At 36.7% G+C, this 22,193-nt stretch overlaps 1 protein-coding gene across 11 annotated transcripts in view; it reads left to right on the forward strand.

The window, feature by feature from the left end:
• The first annotated feature begins 6,856 nt into the window (after positions 1-6,856).
• LOC145678403 (methyltransferase-like protein 25B) overlaps positions 6,857-22,193 on the forward strand; it is an 881,238-nt gene continuing 865,901 nt past the window's right edge. For 8 of the 11 annotated variants that reach the window (XR_014130376.1, XM_081748506.1, XM_081748507.1 and 5 more), the window contains exon 1: positions 6,857-7,033. Coding sequence is in view for 8 of the 11 variants with exons in the window: in XM_081748506.1 (XP_081604632.1) it covers positions 6,872-7,033 (162 nt within the window). In the remaining 3 variants the exon portion in view is untranslated. Of the gene's footprint in view, positions 7,113-7,158; positions 7,403-22,193 lie in introns of those variants that run through there. The other 3 variants (XM_081748515.1, XM_081748510.1, XM_081748512.1) reach the window with 3 other exon arrangements.

Below are 22,193 nucleotides of genomic sequence, written 5' to 3' on the forward strand. Positions count from 1 at the left end.
TGCATATTTGACGAGCTTGTGCTAGGAACTACTTCCTTTGAGTCTTCTTTACTAAGATTTTCAACGCACTCAGTCGTCTGTGTTTCTGTATTGAATTCTAGTAATAATTCTCCGGATACGTCAGTTACTTCGGCTTCTCCAATTTCATCATCATCCCCCTCCTCTTCATCAGTAAGTTCATCTGGATCAGGAGGAAGAACAACAACATTTACATTATCAACAGCATCAGGGAAATTGGGATCGTTCAATATATCAGCAATCTCTTGTATCGACAGAGTCTTTGTGCTAGTCATTTTTGTAGGCATTCGATGTAAGTCCTCACTATATGGAAGCTGTAGCTATACTAAAAGCTTAGGTATTGTAATCTGCGCTGAATTGAGAACAACAACAATAGATGTTTTTAAATGTTTAACAATGAATGATAAGAGTAAGAAGGCGGAAAAATCAAAGAGGTAGCTCTATCTATATATTGGTTTCTATTACTTGGTAGTATAATCCTCTGGCCCAGCGTCCTTTTTGTAGGACAGTAATGTTTCAACATCTATAGCACTGAAAATTATAAAAGAAAAAAACAAATATAATTTTTCTGTATTCTGTTTGCAGCAAACCCATTGTTACCTAATACGTATAAACCAAATGCATTGTTTGAACTAAAATAAAAAAATAACGTTCCCAACACCATTCCCAAATGGAGTAACTTACACACATAAGTTTAAAGATCCGTCATTTACAAAGGAAAAGGAAACAAATACCAAGAAAATTACAGTACATTAACACAGGTCTCAAATTGCCCCCTGTTATTAGCAAAACCCGCCAACCTTATTCTTCTTTGTTATAAAAATAAAATATTAAGTGTCCTAAAAATAGGACGCTGGCTCCAAATAGGTTAAGTGATTCAATGTATGAATATTGTATATCTCGATGTATACTACTCTGCCAGAGTTTGGGGACAACACGTCCAAGAACACGGAGTACATATACACGCATGCGCACCAACATAATCTTCTGTTCTCATTTAGCGCCACCCAGGCACCCTATTGTAAACCAATCTTGGTGTTAGGAGCATGACGTGTTCCAATTGATTTTCTCTCCGCCCCTCGGAGAAGCACTTTCCTCAGCTGACTTTGCTCTCAGTGTCGTGTGCACACCAATCAGCTTTCTTTTCAGGCTGCTGGCTACTCTTGGGTTCCTCCCCAGGGAACTTTCGGACTACCACGCATGTCCAACCTCTGACCTCACGGTTCGAGTGCAACGTCTTCACGCGTTACAATCGTGCACACGAAACGTAAATTGGTGCCGTGCGCCAAGCCGACCGAGCCCCTTAAAAACTCGTGTTTTTGGTTCGATCGTCGTACAACGTCCCTTTCCTGAGGCCCCTCAAGGTCGTGCTATCTAGACGGAGTCCGCAATGTCTTAGGCACGATCTAGCCCAGGATTTTCGAGTAAGTTCTTAGTTGTCCTAGCCGTCATTCTGCCTCTTACTCTCTCGGCTTCTCCGGAGGCCTCTCTACACTCTTGGTTCCATCCATATCTTATCCTAGTGGCTAACTTGGTACTCTGTTTCTGAAAGCTCGACGACAGCCAGGGGTCTGCCCATAATTGCTGGTCGGCTTAGGAAACTGACGGTCAAAGTTACCTCCTACGAACTTGGGAATCTACTTCTGAAAGCTAGCTCCAGCCGGGATCTGTGCGCCCAGAAACTGCTGACGAGCTTAGGAAGTTGACGGTCGAAGTTCTGTCACTCTCCTATTTGATATGTGTTTTGACAGACTCTATGTTCATTGCCTAACTGGCCTAAACATACGAAAAATCAAATAGTTACACCTTTGCACCTAACCTTCTACTAGGACTGACTCGTGCCCTCCCAGTGTAGTGAAGTTTTATTTTATTTTGTGTTTCTCTGTACCGTTGATTATCGATTGGAACCCGTCACGTAAGTCAAACTATTTACCACCCATATAGTTACACTTAGCGCCCCAAGCTCGTGGACTTGTAATAACATTAGGAACAATAAACTGCAGGCTTACTGCAAGGAACTTTATTTCTGAGTTTTGCTTTAAGTGATATCCCAAGGGGTTGGTAACTATCAAGTTTTCGTCGAGATAACGACTCCACCGTTCTCTAGTTAGAAGTTAAGTCTTGGCCGAGGCCATCGCTATCTTGTAAAAGCTAAGATCTTCAGATTGGTTGTTAGGTGAGTTCCTGTTCCAGTATAACTTTGCCGCTCGAGTTATAATTGGTAATTTGCAGAAACTTTGTTGACCAATTAGGAGTATTTTGGTTAATTACTAAACTCTCTTGTGTGGGTGCCGGTCTACGCAAACGCATACCGCCGGCCCGCCACAATAGTGTGCATATCCTTTCCAAAATCTGAGAGCGTCTACTTCTCCAAATTAAAATATATCCTATGTATGTATCTTTTCTTTACTAATGCGAAAGAAAATACCAGTTCTCTTTCGGGAAAGACTGCATTTTCTCGATTTTTTTAGGTTTTTAGAGTCTTTTTTACTACTTTAATTTGAACATTTTGATTTCTCACGAAGATTCTGAAAGCAGAAATAATGAAAATCGATACAATAGTGACTGACATTAGTGTAACAAAAATCGATTCAGATAATAGTTTGCTGTTGTAGAACTAGGAAACGTTAGAAAATTCCAGTTAATATTAATAACTGTGTCACAGGTGGAAATTGGAGAGGGAGTATGCCATTAATTAGTCTATTTCGTAGGTGTCCCAATTCACGAGCTCAATAAATGAGCACGGGCCCTAATGAAATACGTGAGCGTAAGCCCAACAAAAAGGAGTAAGCAGGAACCGAGTTGAGACAGGTGAGCGCGAGCGCAGCCGAGAGAAGTGAGCGCGAGCCCGAGTGAATACGTGCCCAGTCGAGAGAAGTGAGCGCGAGCCCGAGTGAATACATGCCCAGTCGAGAGAAGTCAGCGCGAGCCCAGTTGAGACAAGTGATCTCCAACGCAAGTGAGCGCGAGGCCAGTTGAACGAACTGATTGCGAGCGCGAGTGTGTGCGAGCCCAGTTGAAAGAAATGTTACTCTCAATGGAAATGGATTCAACGTGGAATCCATAGCTAATGCTGTAACTTTAATGATGAAGTAAAATTTCCCAGTATTGCAAAATTAACAAAGTTTGTATTAACATTACCACAATCAAGGATGGAATCTGAAAGAATTTACTTCACAGTAAGAGACGTAAAAACAAAGAAGAGGAAAAGAATTGGTGATGAGGCTAGGCCAGAGGTCCTGAATGGCATTGAAGTGGCCAGATGTCCTGCTTTTGGTTGGACAGTCCGGCGTTTGGAGATCATGTCCCTTGTCCGGCTTAGTGGTCCAGCTGGATGCCCATTTGTCCTGCTTTTCAGTTGTCTCATTATAAATGTTTAATTTTCCATTATTCCGATGGCTTGATGGTCCCAGTCTAAGACATTCTAAATTTGCAAATTATTATCAGTTCATTTTGTAAGTTGCAAAGTAAGAAAAGCTTCGAGTTCCTCAAATTATTTTCTCCTCTCATCGAAACTCTTGAAAGCTATACTTGTAATGTTACAATACTTTAGTCAATGTTAAATAATCTACATTAAACAGCTTACATATAGAATAGCATGTCAAAGTCTTTATATATGTTGCTAATTCTAAGATGAAACTATTACTTCCTTGTGGTAAAACAAAGTGCGAATTTAATCTTTTGATTTTTAAAAAACGGGCTCGTCAATACATTCGTGAGCGGTATAATTTCAGCGAAACAAATTTGCATAAGAGTCTCTCGTTGCTTTCGCTTCGAAATCCCAACTGTTCTTTTCAAGTTTTAGTTAGTTCTGTTGAGGCGTGCAATATTAAATCCATTGCCATGGATGGACTTAACGAACAATTCAAGGTGTTTCAAGAAGTAGCAATCTCAGACATGTTCAAAAACTGTATAACTGTTGAAGATAGGTATTTAACATTTTTCAAATGTGCGGAAGCATCAAGCGAAAAAGGTATTGAGAATTTGAAGAAAGTTGCTTCATTTACGAGGGTCACTGCGAAAGTTTTGAGATACGCATTGTTGTGGCACAGTATTTGAATTCCAACAATTGCGTTCGGTAGTGGTATCCAGAACGAAGAAGCGAAGCAAGTTTCAACTCGCCTCGCTTATCGGCGTGGCCGTATCACATTCACTTGTTTGTTGATGTGAGCAGTATTCGGCTGTCTAGAATGGAGCTCGAAAGAGAACATTTTCGGGCAATGATCCTTTACGATTTCAAAAATGGTTTGAACGAGACACAAAGCCTTGACCGTTTGCAGGAGGCATTTGGGGACCTTGCTCTTTTCCGTGCTACCATTTTTCGATAGTTTGGTGAATTCAGAACAGGCCGGACATCGCTTAAAGATGAAGAGAGAGCTGGACGCCCGGCAACAGCTGTGCCATATGAAAACATTGCCACTGTGGAACAAATGATTCGAGAAAATCCTCGAACAACTTTGAAGGATATTGAATCTACAGTGAACATTGGATCGCCAGCAGTAACAAAATTTCTTCATGATCATCTTCGGCTCAGGAAGGTTTCATCTCGTTGGGTGCCTCACACTTTGACTGAATAGCAGAAGCGCATGCGTGTGGAATGGTGTGAAGAAATGCTAGCAAGATTTGATGGAGGCAATTCTCGACGCGTCTCTGACATTGTTACTGGTGATGAGACTTGGATCTATCAATTTGACCCTGAAATTAAACGCCAGTCTACAGTTTGGATCTTTCTAGACGAAAATCCACCCACGAAAGTGAAGCTACCGCGAAGTGTGGGGAAGAAGTTGGTCGCAACTTTCTTCTCCAAATCTTGTCATGTTGCAACTGTCCCACTAGAAGAACAAAGGACTGTTACTGCTCACTGGTACACCACTGTTTGCCTAACAAAAGTGTTCCAGAAGCTTCGGGAACGGCGTCCAAGAACTGGATTGCGTGGGATCCTGCTTCATCATGACAACGCGTCCGCACACACGGCCAATATCACAATTCAGTTTTTAGAATCTACGAAGCTCAAACTTATGACTCATTCGCCGTATAGCTCTGACCTGGCCCTGTGTGATTTCTTTCTGTTCCCCAGGATCAAAGATCGCATGCCTGGGAAGAGATTTTGCAGCCCTGAATAAGCTGTAGTGGCTTACAAGAATGAACTTTCAACACTTGAAGAAAAAGACTGGCAGCACTACTTCCAAAAGTGGTTTTCGAGGATGCAAAAGTGTGTACAGTGTAATGGTGAATACGTTGAGAAAATGTAACTGTTAAATTGATTTTAAGTATGTAAGTTATTTCACATCTCAAAACTTTCGTAGTGACCCTCGTATTCTTTGCATACAAAGTAATAATGCTTACTGTGAAGCGTACGGATATTTTCATTAATGAATGCTGCTTGGACAAAAGAACGCAAACGACTTGATATCTCCACAGTTAAGTCCGAACATTAGGTTTGTTCCAACTTTGAAGGAAAAAGTGAGAATGGAACATACAGTGTTGTATTTGAAGAATTCTTGCAGAACAAGCGTCTATTGAAAGCCGCTCGAAGAGCAGAGAAATATCAATGAGGAAAGAGTTGATTGATTTTTAGTTTAACGTCACTTTCAGCAGGGGGCTATATGAAACGGGACCTACTGATTAACGTGGAATCCGAACCACATGAGATCAATGAGGAAAGAATTTTAAAATGTAAATATAGTTATTTGTAAATACAGCTTTTCCAGCTTGCATCAGCCAAAGATGCATAAATGTAATTCATGAATTGAATTGTCATATGTGGGGAAAGGTTTAGAAATTCATATAGTCCAGGGGCCTTATGCACTATGCAGAGTCGTTCTGACGAATGATTAGTACAATACTAAAGGGTGCTACTAACATGTTTCCGGCAGTAGTCAGGCATTTAGTATGACTCTAATCGTATTTTAAAACGACTCTACATAAGACTTAATGTGTCCGGGTTTTCAAATCATTGTTTTCTGGGTACCCTAGATGAGGCTGAAGGCTCAGTTGCTGTTCTGAGTCTTCGCAATACAGATGTATTGTATTAATATTGGTGGATATTTTATTTACATGGCTATAGACTTGTAATTTCTATTCATTTTTTTATTTCGTTTCTATAAAATTATTTGAAGTATGGGAAAAACCACAATTGAGTTGAAAATACTGTGCTTACTTGCGGGAAATTTTACACTATGTACCTGGCATCACTGATTCAAGATAAGACAAATTGCAGTTTTGTGTAAACAGTAAACAAAAATGAGAGTTCGACAGTGGCCGTTACAGCGAGTTCCTCGTATGTGCTAGTGCTCTGTGAGGAAAAGAGTTGAGTGGGATTTCCTATACACCTACACTACACTTACATGACTTTAATGCTGGTGCACCTTCCTATTTAACCTATAATGGTCTCAAACAAGAAAAAAAAAAAAAAAAAAACGGAGTTCGACAGTGGACATTACACCGAGTGCCTCGTGTGTGGGGCTGCTCTGTGAGGAAGAGAGTTGAGTGGGATCTCCTATTCACCTACGCTACACTTACACTTTCTTTTACATTTACACGTACATACATCCCCTTCTTTTTTCTACTCTTTCTTCTTTTTTCATTCTACACTTCCCACTTTCCTCTAACTTTTTGCCCTGTTCAAATTGGCTTTCAGCCCTCTTTCTCTGTCTGAACTTCTTTCCCGAATTTGACCATTTCCTGAATTCGACCTCTTTCCCGATTGTGTCCTTTCTTCCCAATTGTGTCCTGTATTTTATTCAATTTTGTCCCTAAAACACAAATCCTCCGTGTGAGGTACACATTTGACAAATTTGTACTTGTAGCACACATGACTAGCGAGCTGGTGTATCTACCTATATGACCTGTAATGGTCTACGACAACACCAGACAAGACAAGAAACAGAAAATGTATAGTTTAAAAAGTGACAGAGGTGTATGTTCATGTTTCAGTCATGATGTTAAACATATGATAGATGTTACGTTACAGGTGCTGGATTTATATGCCTGGTTGGTTGAATCGTATGTATTGGTAGGTTCGACATCTCTTTCGAGGGAAGTTATAATTCAAGGTGTAGAATCTGTGACGAGATGTACCAGTAGTGGACCAGGTACCAGTAATTGACGAAATGCATTATTTGAGGGATTTTAGGCCTACCGCTCACTGGCAACATTTTGTCGGGCAACTATCTTGTTGCTCTGGCTAAATGCATTGAGTCTTATGGGAGTCCGCTCACTGAGGCGACAGCGACAGAAAAGTTGCCGAGGTGTCGCTAAGCAGGGCAACAGCTCGGCGACGGAACAGTTGCGCAACATCTAAAAATGCATTGAGTCTTATGGGAGTCCGCTCACTGAGGCGACGACGACAGAAAAGTTGCCGAGGTATCCTCCAAATAGAAAGGTAAAAAATAAATGTTTTCTACAAGTTTTTTCACGTAACAGTTCGTTCCGTGTGTAGCGCGTGAAAAGAAGTGTTCGCGATGGAAACTAATGGGCCATTCCATCGTCACGGGCAGGACATTTACACTACCGCATTTTTGATGCTTTAAAGTTGTACATTTCTAAAAGTACAACATAAATTCTGCTAATTGTATGGTATATGAGCAGTACAGACTTAGGAGTATATGTAGCTGATGTTTTCAGTATTTTTTTCTGTTTACAGTAGAAAATATTAATTCCTAAATGTCTGTCACGGGTGGGGACAAAAAAGAGAAGTGACTTTCGACACACCAAGTGAATGTTACAAAACTCTGTGAATTCTTAGCTCAAAATGTTTTTATTTAAACTGAAATGTATAAATGATGAAAATTTTAAACAAACTTCACATAATAGAAATTTGCCAAATATTTATTTAATGAATAAACTAAACTTTACTGTGTCACGGGCAGAACACCGTATGAATCAACACACAACATCTCAATAAGAATGATTTCAAAAATGAAATAAAATGGAAAATAAGTTAATTGCTGCTGTTCTGTTATAGCATTTTACATAAATAATTATATTTACTTTAGTTGAGGCTCGCTTTTACCACATAAAAATAATAATATGCCGTATACTTATTTCTCACCACCTACACTTTAGGAAATGGTTTTATTTGCCCATTTACACCCACCTTGTAGGGAAATTCGTACAAAACACTGTCTAACAGTATATAAAATAGGTGCTAGTATCCAGTGCCCGTGCCGTGGAAAATCAGCGCCCGGGGCGAGAGTATACGACGCGTCGCGACGGCGCCCCCGTAAATATGAGTGAGATCGACAGACCAGCCGCAAAGCGTCACCATGGTTGGCGCGATGCGTAAGAAAATTTTCAAAAATAAACTCTGCTTTTCCTTGATTTTGAGCACTTTTTAATACTGTTTTCCTTCCATTTTATATATATATATTATTTTTTCCTCGTGAATTTTGCGCCCCCTTACTTTGACGCCCGGGTCTGTAACCACGCTCCCTCCCCCCCGGGGCATAGCACTGCTGGTATTAAAGGTATTATTTGATCGAAATGGAAGTAAGACACATCTTCAACAGTCTTGAAAATTTTACCGCAATCGCTTACGGTCTTCATACGAATTTCCTTGACTTCTTCGTCCTCTTCTACTGAGCTTCGTGCGATAGTTGCATGTCTATGTTTTCTTTTTCTGCCCACTAGGGAAAAATTCCATCAACAAAAATGTTTATTGTGTTATATCTTCAACAGCTGGTCTAACACAAGCCTTGTTAACATGCACAAGCCTTGCAAGTCACCCCTCAGGATACCTTCATTTCTTTTGGACTCACCATTTTCAGAATCTGAATAAAAGTGTGTTAGAAATTTAAAGATTTTATACGGATGAAGCTCTGATTTAAAAGTTCGACGAACTACCAAATTTTCACTGTCAAATTGCAGGAATAACTGTTTTGATTGGGGACATTCAATTGATAAGAGCATTTTCCCGTCTTTTAATCAAAACGTCTTTTTTTTTTCTTCAATTTCTGCTGATGATAGTAGTAAAACAGATATATTTTGAAACGAAATTAGCAGCACATTCTACAATTACTTTGTTTTGTTTCACAAAGTTCTATACTGGCCGTTTTGTACGTACTTCAATCCCATCTACTGCTCCCTTGAAACGAACAGAAAGGTGACACTAATGATAATATTTATATGACATTTATTTTAAGTTAAAACATCATACTGACAGTAATACATAATCCTCTATTTAAGTAAATAATGTTCATGCTTAGAAAACTTTATTTTAGTACACATGGAAAAATTTTCTATCGTGAATAACCAATGTACACAAACTATCCCACCAGTGGCATGCCCACTGTCACGGGCAGGACAAGTTTTCAAATTGAAATAAATCGAAATATATTGTTAGCATTACACCAAAATTTGGTAAATGCGAAGTACACGTGAAAATTGTTACTTCTACTAAGTACGAACCACATTCACAAATTTAGTAATTCAGTACAATAACTTTTGGTAGTTTTCTGTCACGGGCAGGACACTCAAGTTGACGTTTATATCTTTAATGATATAATAAACAATTTTTATCTTGTAAACACTATTTCAACTGCAGCTTGTAGCAAAAAGAAGCATCTTGAATAGCTCGAATTTACTTCAGCCAAACATGCACAATATACCGTAAAATGTTGCCGATAACAAGAATAAAAATTTTCCTCCCAGCTGACATGTTACAAATTCACAATTTAGACTTAAAATTTTACGTGAATTTTAAGTATAAATAAGTTTTTCTTAGTGAAAAAGTAAATTTCGTTCTATTTACTTTATATATACGTAAAAATGCATTGATTTTAACAGTTTTCGAAAATTTGGGTTCAGGCTCACTTTCGCGTGGAAGGCCCTAATACATTCTTTGATTAGTGACTAGCATGTCTTTAGTGATAAAGACTATGAAAAATTAATTGAAGATATAGAGAAACGCTCAGAAGAAATATATATAAAGAAGAAATTATGGAAGGAAGTGTGTTTCGCTGTTATAAGAAACTAGAATGACCTTTCTAGCCAAGAAAAAAGAACACAGGTAGGTACATTTTTCGATAATGACATATCATTGTCATACTACACCCTACTACTTTCATTAATTTCCCACTAGAAAAAAATACAGATAAAATTATCATTTTCAAGTTTCTTTCCATTTCAAATATAAAAAAGAAAAAAAACTACTGCATAAAAATGGCCGATTTTAAAACGTGAAGAATACGCGGGAAGAACGAAGAAAGCCAATTTTTATTTTATGGCTATACGTAGAACATTGAGAGTACATTTACTGTACAGTGTTGTCGGATTGCCGTTTTTGTTAGTTTCGTTCTGATAGTTATTTCCAGTCGCTTTATATTTTCGTTTTTCTTGTTATCTTTTGATTCGAATAATTGTTCCCGTTCATATTAGCTTACACAATGCTGTTATTTTTGTCACTCATTGACGTTCAGGGACGTCATTTAGGGGAGACAGAAGGTGCAATTGCTCCCAAGAGTTTGAGGAATATACATACTTTAATCAATTGTCTACTAATATACTAGTACAAAACATGAAAGTCTTATATCGGTGGTGCTCTTGCCCCCTCAAGTGAAGTCTGAAATAACGCCCCTGTTGACGCTACCTTCTAAAGTTTATTTAAATTTATTTATTTAACCATTGGAATGGGCGGTAGTTTTTTTTTTTTTTTTTTTTTTAAATCCGAAATCCGATTATGCGAACTGTTCCGGTTGCCGATTATGTAAATTGTGATATCAAATGCTCGGCAACTTTTCTGTTGTCGTCGCCAGTGAGCGAGGGTATGGCAACAAAACTGTTTTGTCTCCGTGAAGTTGCTGACTGCAGGCGACAGCGACGAGATAGTTGCGCAACTGTTCTGTCGCCAGTGAGCGGTAGGTCTTATAGGCGCTATATGACAGGGATGCCACTTTTAGTGATTTCGTACTAGATTTAGTGATTTTATCATTCAACTAGTGATCTAATACTTTGCGTAAATCTGCACAATCTAGTGACTTTTGGCGTTTCATTTCTCATGCAGATAAATGAGAAGAAAATGATTTCCGAAATAACAAGGAAAAATGTGTGTCGGTTCCGAATCTTTTCCACTCTCAGAGCAATCACTGCCGTGAAATGACCATGGGTACACAGAGAGTATCTTGAGCTCCTTCGTGGCTAAGCGGTTAGCGTACGCGCCTTTGGCGTGGGAGACCCGGGTTCGATTCCCGGCGGGAGCTCATGTGGTTCGGATTCCACGTTAATCAGTAGGTCCACGTCTCATATAGCCTCGCTGCTGAACGGGACGTAAAACTCAAAATCACCTCACCTCACCAGAGAGTATCTTTGGCCCTCTACCTCTTTATGTTTACTTATATGGGATGAGATTGTGAGTTACTTATCGTGAGCAGGTAGTTTTCTGAAATAGAGAAATAATAATTCTCTGCTTCTACGTTTTGTCACGTACGGAGGCGCTGGCAGTATCATTCACTTTGCTTGTTCCCAATGCTTTTAAAGGAATAGGAAACCATACTAATATACGTATTAGTAAAACGTTCCATCAAATAAGCGCAGTACTGATGAAAGTTCCATCTGTGACACACTTGTTGAGCATAAATCTTTTGATATTGTCACCTACAAGCACTGTAAACTTGTCCTATCTTTTCGTATTATCTGTACAATTTTTAACCTCACTAATTTCTCACGAAAAAATTTTTAACACATGGGATTTGAAGTCTGGACACTTGTACTTTCTTCTTGCGCTAATGAGTAAACTAATTTAGGTTTCTAGGAAACTTCAATAAACGGGAAGGTCAATTATTTTAACCGCCGTAATTTGGTACATTTTCACAAAGTAAGATTATGTACATACTTACATTTTCAAAACAATTCGTTGGAGTCTCATATTAGTTTAGTTAGGAATTTAGTTCGATATCTTGTGGAGTGTGTGTAACAGAACGATTACCGGTTTGTTTACATTCGATCCGTATTGTTATGTGTACCGGTTGAAGTCGAAGTTGGTTCCCGCATAATATTACTGTGCCCAGTTTTGTTACGTGTAAGTTTACACTAATTTAATATTAATTCGTTCTGTATTGTTAGTACAAGGCACTTAAACTCATCCGGAAAGTTAAATTAAAACTTTGAGTATTTTTTTTTTAAATCTAGTTTTACCGATTCACTTCAAATCATGTAACCGTTTCTTTACAGTTTATACAGTATTTTGGAACAATTAATATAAGTAAAACTGGATACTACTAAATTTTAGCTTAAAAGCTTACCGAATATTTGATATAGTTGTGTTATTAGATTTCATTCATTTGTGAATTATCTCGACGTTCACTTGTTACACTATATTACTGCTGATATGGCGATCCCTCTGGTTATTGCCGCAAGAGGGCGTTCGAATCGCTATACGTGAAACTAACAGTTTAAAAGATGGCGGCTCGGCAGTGAAAAGAAGTCCTCCGTTGTCATGACAAAACCTAAACAAGTGCCTGAAGAGAATAATCTTTTTTTATTTATTTATTGAATAAGGGTTTTCGGTAAGTTCGATATTAAAAATTGATATAGAGATTCATGATTTTTACGGTTAGGTTCTTGTATTGATATGTATTTATGGTAAAATTGCGCGAATTATAATCAAAGATATAATATTAGAAACCGCGTTTATCAAGGCCTGGCTACGAGTGTAAGATGACGCAGTGAATTGATAGATTTCGGCGCGTAAGAACGATGGTCTAGGTCAGTCTCTTAAAAAGTCAGAAATTTCGCAACTAAAATGCAAATTCGGCCTGCAACCTAGTAAAAATTGTGATTTAGGATAACCTGAAACATTATTTGGAGGAAATAGATATTAAGGAGTTCTGACCGAAGTCAAAATTCGTTAAAACCTTTTTGGATGAAGACCATCGAATGTTACCTCCGCCATCATTAGGAATCTGAAATGATGGGTCAGGAGGTATAAATGGTTGAGATTAGTCTCGTCGACTTGTGAAACGACATCCTACTATGGTAGTGTGTGGAGCCAACAATTCGGGGATATTAGTGTCAACTCTTCACTTAAACAGGTTGGATAGTCTAGCCGAACCTGAGGAGTAAACAGGGACTCAGACCTGCTGATAATTGGGTAACATTTTTCCTTATTCTCTATAAACAGTATAGCATTTCAACTAATGGCATCTTTAAGAATCAGGATGGGTAACTAAGTTAAAAGGGCGTTACGCGTCTCTGAACTTATCAATCGTCATCGTCCACTCATATACAAGCATGTATAACTGAATTACTAAGTCTTGTGTGTGTCTCTACGTAAATTTGAAAATGTTAGGGTAATACTTTACTTTGTACGCACCTTCCGACGGCAATGTACCTTGAAAATTTTGAATATTTAGGTTAGATAGGTTATGTTAAACGCATTACTGAATTAATTATGTCTTGTGATAATGCCTTATTTTGTGAAACATTTGTTGTAGGTTAGGTTAGGTTTAATTTGTAAATGTGTGATCCATAGTATCTATGTAGGTTAGGTTAGGAGATTTTCTTTTATCCATGTTTCTAAATTTAATACGTGCCTTTTCCATATTGCAAGGTGATATATTTTTTTTGGGGGGGGGGGAAACCTTTACTATGAACGCACATTCTGTATCTGAGAATTTAAGTGTTTCGTAATTTCAATATTGCTTCGTGATGTATGTCAATTGTAAACATTATTATGAAATTTCTTTGAGAGTGCTCTAATATATAAATGTGTCCTTTAGTCGTATTTGTAATACGTGCGTGTAGGTTAGCTAAAATTTCGTTTCTTATGTGTAGAACCGGTAACAATTGTGATTTGAGCGTGATTTCCTATATTTTGTCGTGTGTCCCTTTGATATTAATTTTGTAATGTATTTTGTATACGTGCTTGCCATATTTTGTCGTGTGCATATTAAATACGTGTAATGTCGGTAAAATTGTATTTCGAACGTGTCTATTATTCTTATTTTGTCGTATGCCCTTTTATAGTATCTCTTAATACATTAGTAGTTTAAAAATCCTCTTTCGTATGTATGATCACACTGCGTTGCACCAGATATTTAGTTTTGTAGGTTAGGAAAAATTGAACATAACATGTCCTCCGATGTTGATATCGTATTGTGATGAGTGCTAGTAATAGATTTGTGCCGATGCGGGAGAACTTTACTCTGGACATACCTCCGGAGTTCGACATTACTATTGATAAAATATTATTTTGTGCTATGTTTGTTTATTTTCTGTTAGATATATATTTACTTTGAACGTGCCATAGTTACAGTGCAGAATTAAATGTTCGTGTATATATATATATTTGCCTCATCAAAACCAATAACGTTGGAATGTTTTTCAACTTGCTACTCTCACAAGTAGAATATGATTTCTCATGCGTATCCATCCCTCTATGAGTTTAATTAGTTGTAAACAAAGATAATAAGTCAAAAATGATAGTAATTGTTTACGAGGCGTTTCAGTAATTGGACCCTGTCGAGTATATGTAGTTTTTTTTTTTTTTTTTTCGTGTTCGCTAGACATCTGTAAATATATCATTTTCATTAGTAGTAGTGCTTTCACAGTAGACGTATTATGCGAATGATGCATAGGCTAATGTAAAGTAATACATGATGCTACTCATTTTTTTTTAATTGAAAATGGAATTGTAGTAGCGATGATTCTGCCTATGTCTGCATAATTTGCATGTTGTTTGAGGGATGACAGGGACATTATAAGCAACGAACGCCCAATTAAAAAGAATCCTCTGTAAATACATAAGTAGAAGGGATGGATCGTCAATTCTTTGAATAATAATAATTTCGATATGTACTAACGAAATAAGTTTGAGAATCATGTTGGAGAATCTGGATATGTTAAAGAAATATAACAAATCATTTTATAAAGATGTTAATGAAGTATCATAGAGATACCACGATGGAGGCAAATGTTTAGTGACAATTTTTTTTTTTTTTTTTTGAATCTGTTATAATGTAATCGTTAACCAATGGCACAAATAAACTAGTCTTGAGAATTTGACTTTATGATTTCAAATGCAATTTATAAACTTGAACTTATACAGTTCTAATTGCTCATTTTTTTATGTACTAATTAAGCTGAACAATGTTGACTCTTAACTCTTGGTTGGCCACGAAACAAGAATTTGGAAAATCTTCTGATAATAGTAGTAACTTTATTTTTTTTTCCTTCTTCTTCTCTAAAGCTAACGCAACCTGAACATTAAGTCTAATATAACCTTGATTTTTTTTTCAATACCCTGGGATGGTGTTGTTATAATTGGCGACCCTTAGCCAAGGATATGTATAATATATTTTTATAATTATTGTTTTGTGTGCCTAACTGAGATAAGTATGTAAAGTAATGAGTGGATATGACGATGATAAGTTGTTAGACGCGTGACCCGATTAATGCAAAAATGAGCGACGAAAGTCTTCGTGTAGATGGTTCTACCGAACATTTTAAATGTTGTGAAAACAAGTACAGTGACAGTGTATCCATACGCTGTGAAACATGTGATCAATGGTTCCACATTCGTTGTTTGAACATTCCTGATGAGGAACAGGAATTGCTACGTACTACGAACAATAAATGGGTTTGTTTCGACTGTAAGTTGGATAAGGTGCTAGCTACAGAAATTGAGCAACCCGTTGAGGAACCTGAAACTGAAATTGATGGAGAACCATTGCTTAAAACGCTTATTGACATCATTAAAGATTTGCGAACTGAAATGTCCGTTATGAATAATAAAATAGATGCTAATAAGAATGAATCGAAGGTAGACATTGGTACAATTAAAGAGTCTCTCTCCAGTGTACAGTCGGATTTATCCACTGTTAAACAAGAACTGGAAAATAAAGTAGCATATAAAATGTCATCTGTAACGTCATCAACATTAACTTCTGAAGAAGTTAAAAATGTAACCGCTAATGATAAATTAGACATAAGAGCTAGGGGTTTATGTACAAACAGTAATATTGAAGACACGGATACACTTTTAGTAAATAATTTGTGTGGTGTATCAGATAAAATAAGTAATACTTTAAATGACATGGCTGTGTTAGGAGCGCCTGAGTTTAAGTCTCATATAGATGTTACTAAGGATAATTTAAATGATGAGATTCATGATTATGATGATGATGCAAATGTAGATTTAGGTTTAGATTTAGTATGTAGTAGTAGATTTCATATACGTGTCAGTAAATATTTGTTAAATGAAACCCCAGTAATGCATGATGATGTAAATGATAGCTCCCTTATGTATGTCGGTTATGAAAGAAAGCAGTATGATAGGATAGCGAAGTCTAGTATAGTTGATACGATGAAGATTCACATACTGAGTGGTGATGACGTTGATGATTTCCTTGATACTGATGACAAAAGAATGAGTAGATCTCGAAAAGGGAGAAAAGAGATAGGAAAACCTGACTTGATATTGTTTATTAATGTTAATATAAGTAGATTGAAACTGTTTAGATGGTTAGTAGGAAATTGCTCTAGCCAGGGGCGGAGACATATGATGATTGGAAAATATTGTAGGAAGTGGCTAGAAGCACTCCATAGAATAAGACAGGCAAAGATCTCACCGCCTGTATTAGCTCCTCCTACAACGGAACTTGTAATCCTGAACTTTGTTTCCTTTTCTTTTGTTGTGTTTTAATTAGTTGAAGTTATGCTTTATGATGTTCTATAAATAACGTAGGAGGTAAAATATTATAAAATAGATATTCAATAACAAAATAGGATTTAGAATCTTGATCTAGAAACTTCTCTTTTAGTGGTTTTATTTAACTGAAGAACTGAAATTTTGTGAAGGAGTGGCAAGTTGAGTCATGTTCTTTCGATTAGTGGGCATAATAATTTGAGCTTAAAGAAAATAAATAAATATATCTTCCGGTTCGGCTAAACCCGCGAAAAAGGAATTTTTTTTAAAGGATTGTTAGAACTAATTCAGAATATTTAGAAGTTGTTTACGTACCGGTATAGTATACGGTACCGGAAATGTATGGTTTAACAGTATAAACCTACCTGTCAGTTAATTCCGTTCGAGTCCAATGATGATTCCTCTGTCCTCTTCAAACGTATCACTCAATTGTATCGCCACATTCTTCTGTTGCAGCGCAATCGGTTGGTAGCAATGACCGTAATGACAATAAAGTTTCCCATTTTGTTAGCCATTTCGGTCTTAATTCGTGAAAACAGATTGAGCAGTTGTCATAAAAGGGAAGTGATAGTTGCTCAATTGGAACTTCTCCCCTCAAAACAATATTTTGAATGTAAAATGAATTCGTTTCGAGATGAAGTGAGTTGTACTGTCTTCCTTAAAAATTTATTGACGTATTTTGTTCTGAAGGAAGAAGGAGGAAGTACAGCGAATCGAAATATAAGTAAAATGTATCTTGAACACAAGAGTCGAGCTGAACTTTCTAAATTATAATATTTGGCAAACCTTTTCAAAAATTCTGTTTGTTCGGTTAAGATCGACCTGTGCCCAGTATATATTTAAAATGCGGTTTCGGGAAAAAGATAGTCTTCCTCTAGTATACCAGTATTTATAGTCAGGAATGAAGGCTGAATTATTGATAGGTTCACTTCTCTTCATAATTTGATGTGCTTTAGTTCTACTTTTGATGAACATTTCATTCATTTAGAACAACTATTTGAAATTCTCACTTTTGGAAATTTTGCTCTAAATTTCAAGAAATGTCAGTTCGTCAAGTCTGAAATTTTATTTTTAGGACACATTGTGAATGGGAAGGAATTAAAGCCGAATCCCAAACACAACGAAGCGATAAAGTACTTTCCGATACCGAAAACCGAGAAGAAACTTAGATCTTTCTTAGGCATTCTTTCGTGGCGAAGGAAATTCATTCCTCAGTTTGCGGCCTTAACAGCACCATTTTTCGATTTGTTGAAGAAAGACAAGAAATATTGTCTAACTGAGGAATTGCTGAGTAGATTCCAACAATTGAGAGATTTGTTGAGTGAGCCTCCAGCGCTCAGTCAACCTAATTTCGATCAACCGTTTCACTTATTTTCAGATGCGTCGCTAGAAAATTTGGCCGGCTATCTGGCTCAGTATGATGATACTGGAGAGCTTCTCGTTATCGGATATGCAAGTAGAAAATTAAAGTTATATGAAGTTTCCTATTCGATCTTCCAACTGGAGTTGCTGGCAGTATTGTTTCTGTGCGAACATTTTTCGTATTATATTCTAGGTAGAAGAGTTACTGTCCATTGTGACAACAGCGCAGTGACATACGCTTTTACGTTACAGAACTTAGATCCCCGAACCACAAAAATTTTGTTAAAGTTACAGAGGTTCGATCTTCGGTTCGAGCACATTAAGGGAGTGGACAATAAAATAGCCGACATATTGAGTCGCAATACTCCGGAACTCCCTGCCGAACCTGAAGAATACCATGTTAATTTTGTTTGTTATGATGAGAGTACGTGGTTCACTGTAAATGAGTTAATGCAAATGCAAGCGGGTGATAAGTGCTGTAACGAATTAAAAGCGAAGATGTCAGACAGTGTCGACTCTCGAATTCGTCTAGTAAATAATTTGGTATATATTCAAAATTTAAAAACAAAACGTTGGCTGCTAGTAATCCCGGAGTCATTAATTGAGAGAACGATTAGGAAAGTTCATGAAACGGGGCATTTTGGTGTTAGCAAATGTTTGAAATTAGTTCAAGAATTGTTTTCCTGGAAAGGACAAAAACGTACGTTCCAAAATTTCATCAATAATTGTGAGTTGTGTGCCCGAGCGAAGTTCTCCAATAGAATCATCGCTCGTGAGGATCTGCATATTGAGGCAGATAAGCCACATTCCAAATTATGCATCGATCTCGTGGGAAAATTGCCATGTAGTTATGGATTCTACTACATCCTCTCAATTGTTGATGTCTATTCACGGTTTCTATGTTATTTACCGTTGAGGACTGCCACAGCTGCTGAGATTGTTCGGACTCTAGAAAAGGAATATTTCTATCTCTTCCCTTACCCAAATTTTATCATATCCGACCAGGGCCCACAGTTCCTCTCGAACACGTGGAAGAATTACTGTAATGATCACCAAATTCAGCATATTTTGGTCTCGCCATACAACCCTTCTGGGAATGGCATCATTGAACGTTCGAATCGAGAACTCAATCGAATTATTCGATTATTGTGCAGCCATAACCACACTAAGTGGGAAACAGTGCTAAAGGCGGCACAAGATCTGCTAAACTATTCTTATAATAGCACCATTGGATGTACGCCTGCTGAGGTGTTCATTTCTTTTTCAGCTACCGATAGCTTTCGAGAAAAATTTCCATGGCCGTCTGAACTGAAAACAATAGAAAATTCTAAACGGCATATTCAGGTGGAACCCCGTTTGTTATCAAAACGAAAACGAAAGTCGCAAAATAATGTGAGGAGTAAACAGGGACTCAGACCTGCTGATAATTGGGTAACATTTTTCCTTATTCTCTATAAACAGTATAGCATTTCAACTAATGGCATCTTGAAGAATCAGGATGGGTAACTAAGTTAAAAGGGCGTTACGCGTCTCTGAACTTATCAATCGTCATCGTCCACTCATATACAAGCATGTATAACTGAATTACTAAGTCTTGTGTGTGTCTCTACGTAAATTTGAAAATGTTAGGGTAATACTTTACTTTGTACGCACCTTTCGACGGCAATGTACCTTGAAAATTTTGAATATTTAGGTTAGATAGGTTATGTTAAACGCATTACTGAATTAATTATGTCTTGTGATAATGCCTTATTTTGTGAAACATTTGTTGTAGGTTAGGTTAGGTTTAATTTGTAAATGTGTGATCCATAGTATCTATGTAGGTTAGGTTAGGAGATTTTCTTTTATCCATGTTTCTAAATTTAATACGTGCCTTTTCCATATTGCAAGGTGATATATTTTTTTTGGGGGGGGGGGGGAAACCTTTACTATGAACGCACATTCTGTATCTGAGAATTTAAGTGTTTCGTAATTTCAATATTGCTTCGTGATGTATGTCAATTGTAAACATTATTATGAAATTTCTTTGAGAGTGCTCTAATATATAAATGTGTCCTTTAGTCGTATTTGTAATACGTGCGTGTAGGTTAGCTAAAATTTCGTTTCTTATGTGTAGAACCGGTAACAATTGTGATTTGAGCGTGATTTCCTATATTTTGTCGTGTGTCCCTTTGATATTAATTTTGTAATGTATTTTGTATACGTGCTTGCCATATTTTGTCGTGTGCATATTAAATACGTGTAATGTCGGTAAAATTGTATTTCGAACGTGTCTATTATTCTTATTTTGTCGTATGCCCTTTTATAGTATCTCTTAATACATTAGTAGTTTAAAAATCCTCTTTCGTATGTATGATCACACTGCGTTGCACCAGATATTTAGTTTTGTAGGTTAGGAAAAATTGAACATAACATGTCCTCCGATGTTGATATCGTATTGTGATGAGTGCTAGTAATAGATTTGTGCCGATGCGGGAGAACTTTACTCTGGACATACCTCCGGAGTTCGACATTACTATTGATAAAATATTATTTTGTGCTATGTTTGTTTATTTTCTGTTAGATATATATTTACTTTGAACGTGCCATAGTTACAGTGCAGAATTAAATGTTCGTGTATATATATATATATTTGCCTCATCAAAACCAATAACGTTGGAATGTTTTTCAACTTGCTACTCTCACAAGTAGAATATGATTTCTCATGCGTATCCATCCCTCTATGAGTTTAATTAGTTGTAAACAAAGATAATAAGTCAAAAATGATAGTAATTGTTTACGAGGCGTTTCAGTAATTGGACCCTGTCGAGTATATGTAGTTTTTTTTTTTTTTTCGTGTTCGCTAGACATCTGTAAATATATCATTTTCATTAGTAGTAGTGCTTTCACAGTAGACGTATTATGCGAATGATGCATAGGCTAATGTAAAGTAATACATGATGCTACTCATTTTTTTTTAATTGAAAATGGAATTGTAGTAGCGATGATTCTGCCTATGTCTGCATAATTTGCATGTTGTTTGAGGGATGACAGGGACATTATAAGCAACGAACGCCCAATTAAAAAGAATCCTCTGTAAATACATAAGTAGAAGGGATGGATCGTCAATTCTTTGAATAATAATAATTTCGATATGTACTAACGAAATAAGTTTGAGAATCATGTTGGAGAATCTGGATATGTTAAAGAAATATAACAATATCATTTTATAAAGATGTTAATGAAGTGTCATAGAGATACCACGATGGAGGCAAATGTTTAATGACATTTTTTTTTTTGAATCTGTTATAATGTAATCGTTAACCAATGGCACAAATAAACTAGTCTTGAGAATTTGACTTTATGATTTCAAATGCAATTTATAAACTTGAACTTATACAGTTCTAATTGCTCATTTTTTTTTTATGTACTAATTAAGCTGAACAATGTTGACTGTTAACTCTTGGTTGGCCACGAAACAAGAATTTGGAAAATCTTCTGATAATAGTAGTAACTTTATTTTTTTTTCCTTCTTCTTCTCTAAAGCTAACGCAACCTGAACATTAAGTCTAATATAACCTTGAATTTTTTTTTTCAATACCCTGGGATGGTGTTGTTATATGTGAATCCTTCGTAGGTTGTTCTCGTTGTTCATAATATCCATAGTGATTTTCACCAGAAATTTCTGTTTTCTTTTTTTTTTTCATAAAAATTAGATGGATTTGCCTTCTGCAGGTAGGCAGGCTTCATATTCACTTGATAGACTTATATATTCATTTTATAATCAGTTCTTAATTTTGAGAAGTTATTAAGTCACATTTGTGCTCATCGTTCAATGTATTTCAAATGATCTGTTTCTATGTAGTACGTAATAACAGCATTTCTGTACTAAGAACTACAGATGTAAAGTTAACTCAAGCAATCCAGAGTCGGGTCTTGAGGGAGGTCAAATGGCAAATGTTTAAATTTTATCGCTAAGCTAATTGAAGAAATACATAATAGGCCTTATGCAGAGACGTTCTGAAGCATGATTACTGTCATATTAACTGTTCGACTAACATATGTTTCCTGCAGTAGTCAATCCTTTAGTATGACGCTAATCATAAGTCAAAACGACTCTGTATAAGGCCTCTAGTACTTTATAATTGTTACCAGTGTGATTTCGTTCGAGATCCCCGCCACTGAATTATTC

The sequence above is a fragment of the Thermobia domestica genome, chromosome 2 (genome assembly GCF_964235325.1).
Source record: "Thermobia domestica chromosome 2, izTheDome1.hap1.1, whole genome shotgun sequence".
Classification (NCBI taxonomy): domain Eukaryota; kingdom Metazoa; phylum Arthropoda; class Insecta; order Zygentoma; family Lepismatidae; genus Thermobia; species Thermobia domestica.